The sequence below is a fragment of the Tauraco erythrolophus genome, chromosome 14, assembly GCF_009769465.1.
Source record: "Tauraco erythrolophus isolate bTauEry1 chromosome 14, bTauEry1.pri, whole genome shotgun sequence".
Classification (NCBI taxonomy): Eukaryota; Metazoa; Chordata; class Aves; order Musophagiformes; family Musophagidae; genus Tauraco; species Tauraco erythrolophus.
Window position 1 is genome coordinate 11,111,871 of NC_141478.1, and position 8,731 is coordinate 11,120,601.

At 40.9% G+C, this 8,731-nt stretch overlaps 1 protein-coding gene across 3 annotated transcripts; it reads right to left on the reverse strand.

The window, feature by feature from the left end:
• Positions 1–2,343: 2,343 nt before the first annotated feature.
• Positions 2,344–7,377, reverse strand: RAMAC (RNA guanine-7 methyltransferase activating subunit). 3 transcript variants are annotated; one of them, XM_086620442.1, is made up of 3 exons: positions 7,348–7,377; positions 5,110–5,284; positions 2,344–3,552 (listed from the first exon to the last, which is right to left on the reverse strand). In XM_086620442.1, the coding sequence occupies exons 2-3, from the start codon at positions 5,274–5,276 to the stop codon at positions 3,363–3,365; spliced, it is 357 nt and encodes a 118-aa protein (XP_086476568.1). In that variant the 5' UTR covers positions 5,277–5,284; positions 7,348–7,377; the 3' UTR covers positions 2,344–3,362. The 3 variants fall into 3 exon arrangements, with proteins under 3 accessions (XP_086476568.1, XP_086476569.1, XP_009983506.2); XM_086620443.1 differs by lacking the exon at positions 7,348–7,377 and adding an exon at positions 6,541–6,577; XM_009985204.2 differs by lacking the exon at positions 7,348–7,377 and having other exon boundaries at positions 5,110–5,294.
• Positions 7,378–8,731: the final 1,354 nt, after the last annotated feature.

Consider the following 8,731-nt stretch of genomic DNA (forward strand, 5'->3'; position numbering starts at 1 on the left):
AATTAATAGTATGAGTTAAAATATATTCAAAGATATAAGTCCTGCAATATATTCAAATTACAACTTTTGCTATATATCCAAATATATTTAAACAGTGGGAGATTAAATATATTTTCTGTTCTAGAAGTTAAATGTTAATTATATATATATATCAGGAATGACGCTTGTCTTTCCTGTCTGAAGTCTCTACTAGAGAGCCTCTTGAAAGTAGTTTGGCTTCTAAGTAACCTTTCAAAGCACGGCTGCACATTCCTATTCCCAGCTGCAGAGCCAGGATAAAATAGAGGTTTAATAGCAGTGAACGCTTGTAAAATTGTATCCCACAAATCATACTGAGATTTTTTTTTTCTCTGTGCTTTCTTTTGCCTTCAAGTATCTAGTGGCTTAGCTGTGATTTGAAAGCCTTTAGTGTTTTTTTAAAATGCTAGTTAAGATTGTATAAAAGCTACTGAGTTTTCTCAGTTGTTTGCCACAGCACCTGTAATTTAGTGTGATAATTCTTCAGTATCAATTAACAGTCCATACAAAATTGCTTATGTGTTCAGGAATGGATTTAGAACTTCTGCAAGAGCCGTATTCAGAACTGGGTTGTTCAAACTCTTGGTAACGTGGTAGTCATTTTTTGATACGTAACACTCTTTTGTTTTATTCATGATAATAATGATGTCTGAGCAAATGTCAGATGGAAGAGATCTCTTCAAGTCAGATTCCAGACGCTGAATTTTAATGTTTGCCCCGCAATCTCCAGTATAGTTAAAGCAAGCAATTTCTATAGCGTTTGAAGTTGCAAATGTTAAAATTACCCAGCTTCAGTTTTGTCACCTGTGACACACTGTAGTTGCAGGCAATACTTACTGGTTTTATTTAGCTTGATGGAAACAATAAACTGGAATTTATAATAAATACTAATTCATCTAAGTGCAAACTGCAGGAGGTAATATATATTGTATTCTATTTACCTTTCTGTCCCATGCAAGGCAGACATTTATTTAGAAATATATTCCCCCCAAAAAATTAAATTCTTGCCATAATTGTTCCAAGGAAAAGTTTTGCAAATGATAGAGGTCCTTAAAGTTGAATCGAGAGCTCTAATGGTGAGACAGATGGAGTCAAGAATGTAAAGACAGAAACCAGGAAGCTGCACTGGCCTGTGTCTCTCCTGGTCTCACAGTCAAGAAACTCAGAAGAGAGCTGAGATCATGAAATGTGTGATTCTAAGCCAGAACTTCCACTTACACCATCCTCATCTATCTGCTCCTACAGCCTGGTCACAATGTTGTAGATTCTTTATTCACTAGCTGAGAGACACTAAAAATAAAATAGTTATTGGGCTTGAGCAAAAGCAACAGATGAGACAGAATCCGTGCCTTTTGCCAGGTTTTATTCCAACCTGAGATGCTACTCCAGATGGTAAGGAAGAAGAAAATCCTGGCACAGCCTGACTTCCGTGGCATAGCTGGCAGCGTCAGGCTCTTTCCGGAAAGAGATGCACTCCCTTCATGGAGGTGGGAGTCTGGGATATCTGGCACTTGGCATGTGATTCTGCATTGAAAGGGAGTCCCACCACACCAACTCGCAGGCTTTCCATAGTGCACAGATAAGAACTTTCCATGATCTTGTATCCCCCTGTGTAACAGCTCCACCACATTAACGAGGGTTAAAAAGGGTGCGTTTCATCCAGTAGAACTCCTTAAGGAGAAAACAAACCTCTTGCTAAGATTTCTAAGGTTAAACAACTGAATTCAAGGCAAATACTTCAGGGAGTAGGATATTAAAAACTGTATCAGGGTTAATAGTATTATATGAGAAACAGAAACCAGAAATACTTAGCAGGTAGGTGGAGATACTTGTGTCGCGGCTTTTGTATCACAGACTACGCAAAAGCTACATACAGTGTGTGTGTAGATCAACAGCAAACACACTCTTTAGCTCTTAGAAGCATCTTCTGAGCTGGGAGACTGTGCTTTTGACTTCTGCGTTTATTCTTTGTTTTTAAATCAAGAAGTGCTAATTTGCACTCCTTATCACGTAACGTCATGACTTTTACAACAATCGGCACGGATGGTTCCGTGTTGCTGTACCACAGCTGAAGAAAATGTCAAGTACAAAGAAACGCACTGCTCTCCTGATACAAACGAGCTTTTCACGCAAATGGTGAAACAGAGAACTTCGACCCTATTACAGTAGAATGTAAGATAGTGGATTAATGCTCCAGACTTCCAGTTAATCACAATGTGTCTCATCTCTTGATGGCAGCTGAGTAGGCCGTTCTTCTGACTTAAACCAACAGCTGTCCCGTGTTAACGCTTGTCTGTCAGTACTGCTTCTTGTGCAGCTGTCAGCCTAGACGAGAGTGTGGCAATGCTCAATGTTTCACAAGGTTTCAGAAATATTCAGAAACATCCTTTCACATGAATTATACTTTTATTAGATGAACACTTAAAGAACCCACAGAACTTAAATTCTAAGAGCTGAGTAACACTCTGCACTGCTTATGCTATTTTCTCATGCAAAAAAAGTACAGCACAGTTCTCACTGTGGTTCCTTTCTTCTCTAACATTCACAAAGTACTTCATACAAACTAATTATAATTATCATCCAAATTTTACAGGTGTACTGAAATGGGAATTCCAAAATTTGTTATACAGATATGAAATTTATTTTAAGATGATACAAATTAATCTGTCTGATACCACTTCTGAGGTAAAACTTGTATATCACTGAGCTACTAAAATAAGAAGATACATGTTTAAACTACTTAATTTTTATTCCAACTTTTAGACCATGTTTTAAGAGGAATACTGCAAACAAACTGAAGCCATTGAGTCAATAGACACTATGCTGACCTCATAAAATACTTCTGTAATAGCATCTCTCTTCTCAGTTTTACAGCACCTGAAAGTCAAACCAAACTGAGCTATTCTCACGATCAAAAGCCAAACTAAGAAATTCTCTCCAGAGAAAGACAGTCTGTCACTTTCAAAAACAACTATCTTAAGGCAATGTGCTACTGCTACAGGCTGCACAAAACCCACTGCTATTTTCCCCTGACCTGCTGTGTTTTCTAAAAACTGACAGAGAGAAGTCTCAGTGATGGACAAAAAGAAGCGTACTAGTATGTATTGAGACAAAAGAAAGAGATAGAAACCTAATCCAAGATCTACAGGCTCTAAACAAACTCCGTGTAATAGGCTTTTATTATTCATAAAAGGTATTCCCTTTTTCAGTTCATGCTACAGATAAACAGCAATGGACTGTAATACTAATTCTTCAGTTATCTATAAAACTGTGGAAAAATAAGAAAACTGAAATCTAACTGGACTTGTCACATAGGTTACTGGACTTTCAAACCACATGTGTCATCAGTAGGGATGGTAACGAGGCCCTGGGTTGTAGGAGTTGTAGCCATATTGTCCGTAGTGGGAGGAGTACGACTGTCCTTGTCTGTGCTGCTGGTAGTTATTACCCCAACTTCTTTCTGGCCTCTGATTAGATCTATAGTCACCTTGCCAGTTGTATCTGTCCCCTCGGAAATGTCTACCATCTTGAAACCTGCAATGAAAAGAGATGTCAAAGACTCACAAATCGTGAGTTTTTAAAAAGATGAATGATAATGAACTCTTAAATTTTACAGTTTCCATGAAAACTGTCTTGTAACTGTTCATACACTCAATTACTTATCTGTTTTTCTGACAAACTGATGAAAACATATCTACAGTCATCTGAGGTGATTCGTTAATTTCTTACTACTACCTAACACACTATTTGCTAAGCAATGGAAGGACAGTCTGTTTCCTAACTCATGGTATTCACGAGTGTTAGGTGAGCTGCTGGAACTTTGAATAGAGACTCGTAGAGACCATATATCTAAAAAGCAACCAGAAGATAGATCTGTAGTGGCATTGAAGCCAGGTTCAACCCAGTAGCTTAACAAATAAAAGCTGTGGCAAAGCAGCTTAAATACAATTTAACCACCCAACAGGCTAAGAGTCCTGAAATTTGCATATTCCCTAATATGCATACTACCACTGCTTCATGGTCACTTGTAGATTCCCATACTCAAGAAAGAGTGTGTCTTATCAGTTGTATTTAGCCATTGTTCAGTTTAAATTTTGGCTTTTCAGCTGTATCTTGATTCCTATCAACCCCTGAGCTGCCTCACAGTCATTTTCTTTGGATATCTCAGTGGTGTGGTGTAGACAAACAGCATTTACGTGAGGTTCACTTTGTGACCAGAGCGTAGATGTAAGAGTTTATTAGTTCAAAGAACCGCAAAATTTTGTAAGAGCAACTCCTTAAACAATCACCTTTTATTTTTTAATCTGTAGAAACTGATTCTGTGTTTAACAATGACAAGCTTCTAGGGTAAGAAAAAGTTAGAATGTTGTCCTTCTTTTCTTCCGATAAGGCACAAATCCTATTTAGATATTTAGCTAAGAAGTCTTCCCAGCTGTTAGTTGGACCGGCTTTTATGTGCTGTAATCAGTGTTTTTCAGTCACACAAAACTCAGATGTTACTGTCCAGAATTCAGTAAAAAGCTGCAATTACATCCTGAAGAAATAATTTAAAATATTTTGCAATAGGCAGGTAACATCGCAATTGCTAGACAGAGATGATGGATTTTACAGTCATTTCTACTAGATAAAAGACATACAGGCTAATCTAACAAAGTACAGCAAATATTTAGGTTACAGATGAAATGTTTTTCTGGACAGCTAGCAACAGATAATCACATTATTAGCCTGCTCCTTTGCACATTTTCCTGCTGGTTTTTATCCAACAGAAGACAGGTTGCCTAGTTTTGTACAACTCCCATCCTTCCCCTCTGGAAAAATGTTCCTGACTCAGCAGTAACAAACTCCAGGGCAGTGGCTTCAGTGGTTCCAGCTTATTCCTCACTAAAAAGCAAATTACTTAATACTGTTATACCCAATGCAAAAACTTTGACTATGTTTAAGATGATTTCTCTTAAACATACTTACCTATGAAGTACCAAGAAGATACTTCTATTAACAGAAAAAATTCCTACCTTTCTTCTGAAATAAATGTTCATTTAACTATATATTTGTGAAACTACCAAGATTTTAAAAAAAAAAAAAAATCAGTACCGATCTCTGTTTCTCTGGTTGCCACCAGATCTGTTTCTCCATTCTTCAACTACAGGAGGGGGATCTGCAGGGCGCTTCAGATATTCTTGGTATTCTTTATCATCTGATGTGAATCGATGAGCAAACATCTTTTCATAATTCAGGGGCATGTCAACCAAGGAAGTCATTCTGAAAACTGTAAACATAAACACAATAAAAGTGTCTTTAGCAATGTATGGATACTCTTACTGTAATAGCTACCAAAATCCACTTAGGGCAAATGAAGGACAACAAAAAGTTACACCCAGATTAACAGAGCAGTTAAGTTTTGGGCAGACAGCTCAGATGACCGACTCTGAAGTCTTGACGAGCTAAGACTGTAAATAGCCCTCCTGGATTGTTATCACTGATGGAAAGCAATTCCAATTCCATGTGTCGTCTTTGGACATCTATACTGGATATGCAGACACTGATCTGTCTAAACACTGGGAGTGGTTTTAAGATCTGTCCATCCACACAGGAGAAATTCAACTCAGATCAATACCTAATATAGTCAGCCATTACACAGCAGCATCTTTGAATCAGTTTTGATAGACCTAGATGAGATGCGCTGTGGTAGAAAGATATGGGATATTTCTGAGGGTTAGTAATAGAAAAAAGTATTTCTTCAGAACGCACTCCCAATCTACTCCTAATTCATTTTTGACAAGAAAAACATTACTACAATCAACTTGAAAAGTTTGCTAAGGCAGAATGTCATGCAAAGCTTACAGATACACAGAGCCAGCAAAGCAAAATAATCAGATTTATTCACAATAATTGCATAGAATCATAGAATACCAGGTTGGAAGGGACCTCAAGGATCATCTGGTCCAACCTTTCTTGGCAAAAGCATGGTCTAGACAAGATGGCCCAGCATCCTGTCCAGCTGAATCTTATAAGTGTCCAATGTTGGGGAATCCATCACTTCCCTGGGGAGATTATTCCTATGGCTGATTGTTCTCATTTTGAAAAATTTTCCTCGAGTCCAACTAGAATCTCCTCAGGAGTAACTTGTACTCATTAACCCTCATCTTTTCCATGTGTCTTCTTCTTTGTAGCCACCTTTTAAATACTGGAACAGTATTTATGTGCTAATAATTGATTCAGGGAAAGGACAGCATCTATAAGGATGTTAAATTACCTCATAATATGCCTCTCTGATGCGGTTTGTGTTTAGGGTCTTAGTTTCCTTATTTACCTGGCTACACATGCATTTGCCCTTCAGATGTTGGCGTTATCGAGTACTGACCATCAGAAAAAGCCTGGCCCTAATAGCAGATGCTGAGAAAGGCTCTACACCTACTGTTTTTAATTTTTTTTAATTTAGAGTATATAAGGTCTCTGCCTCTGCACTTCCAGATTAAGCTCTTCTGCTGTCTCCTGAAGGTCTGCAGCAGGATCAATATTCACCTTGCGAACTGGAGGGAAGGAAGGAGATGGGTTTCTTCTGGACCCAGACAGCTAAAATATGTACCCTCAATGACCAAGTCCAATTCTTCCGCCCACTGCACCCACGAGCAGCCTGAGACTCGGGTAAGTCGGATGTTTATGGGGAATACAGCACAGTGCTCTTCCTGTAGACTGGAATCCCCTTTCATCAGGGGATGAAGGAAGTTCAGTGATCTCCAGAGCCCACCTCCAGCCTTCCCCCTTCCACCTAACGACACAGTGTCAATCTTTCTGAAGCGGGTGTAGGAGTTATTCCTGCAGGATGTCCAGTGACATCATCCTTCTTTTTTTTTTACAATGAGCTAACCTTGTTAGTTTTTATTACGAGCCATCTCCAAGGCTTTGCTCCTCAGGGGCTACCAGGGTCGGGGCAGGGAGGGGGGTCAGGTCACACCGCCCTGGGGACCCACCGCGTACCACTGCAGCCTTCCCCAGAGCTGCTCTCCTCACGATTAGTAACTTTAATATCGGTATTAACGCTGCGGAGGCTGGTAACAGGGGAGACCCGCCGCCTTTCCCCGCCTAGGACCAAACAGTGCCTGGAACAACGGAGAGGGCTCCCTCTCCTCAGGAGGGTTCGCGCCGCAGCCATCTCCCCCTCACGGCGGGCCGGGCCGAGGCCCGTCCTCTCAACACGGCTGGGGCCCCGCTGCAGTTTTGGCGGCTCCGGCCGGAGCCCGCCGCGGGAAAAGCTGAGGGGAGCAGCGGGGCTTCGGCTTCCCGCCTCCCTCCTCCCTCACAGCCGCCCGCCGCCGCCATCGGCCTCACCCTGCGCCGCCAGCCGCCGCCGAACCGCCGCGGAAAGCCCTCCTCTTCCGGGCCGGGCTCCGCCGCTTCCCCCGGACGCCGAGGGGGTGCCGCTTCAGGCCTCCGGCCTGAAGCGGCACCCCCTCGGCGTCCGGGGGAATCCTGCAATGGTGTAAATATTGATTTCCCCAAATGAGGATTCTGCCTAAGCCAAAATAATTCTGGTTTGGCATCAGATTTGCGCTCCCCGCCGGTGCTGCAGGGAGGGGTTGGTCCCATCGCCTGGGATACGCGTGAAGTTACGAAGCGTCAAAACTTTTCCTAAACGAGGAAAATGTAATTAGGTAGAGGCGGAGAACTGCACCTCCTGTACTCCTGCGGCCCCGGGGGTTACTGCTGGCTTATGAAGTGCCGCGGTAGTGATTCACAGCTGCCCAAAGGATTTGTCGTACAGGGATGCAGTGTTGCCTCTCTCTAATCCACTGGCGGCATCACAGAATCATCTTCATCTGGCTGGCAGAGACCCTCAAGATCATCAAGGCCAACCAACCAAGCCCTTCCTGCAGCAGAAATGGTGTTGGTGTCCCTGTTCCCCTGTTTGCCGTGTTTACACAACGCTGACATCCGTGCCTTGCTGTTTTCCACAACTCCTAAGCCAGTGATTTTTAAGTGGTCTCTTGTGCTGTAAGAAATGGATTTCAGAAAGCAGTGGGGTTTTTTATAAGCTCTGCTAGAGACTCCATCGTTCACAGGTGCTAGCAAAGCAAAAAAAAAAAAAAATCCAGACTGATAATTGAGTATGTCACTTGAAATAAAATACCCCAGCAAGAGCGATAGCAGCATCCAATTCTCAAAAAAATATTAGACCAGAATAAGTGCCCTTTGTTTGATATAAACAGAAATAATTGCAGTCTGCTCTCCTGCATGACCTATAGCAGGAGTGTATTGTCACTTGCAGAATAAAAATGATGACCTCAATCCAAACAGCCTAATGCAAATATCTTAACCTGGATAGGTAGTTCAAAGCCAAACAAGTTGTCATTGAGGCTGAAAAATAATAAATTTTAGCTTAAGTTTTCCCCATATAATCCCAGTTATACTGACTGCCCTTTTAAAACGGGCAGAAGTAAATAGGATTTTATTTCTTCCCCAGACATGTTTCATTTTGACCACTGGATATTGCAGTTTCAGGTGTGTCTACAGAGGATTTCATGCATAAAATTCATGAGATGATCCTTAATAAAAGGGAGATACTTCTCTTTTTTTGAGTTTCTAGTATGCTGTTTCATGGGTGACATTTTTCATTAAAAGACCAAACTTAATTTAATATTAAATTTTTAATTATAAACTCAAGTCATCTATATATTTAAGCACATACATAATCTAAACATATATGAACATTCTC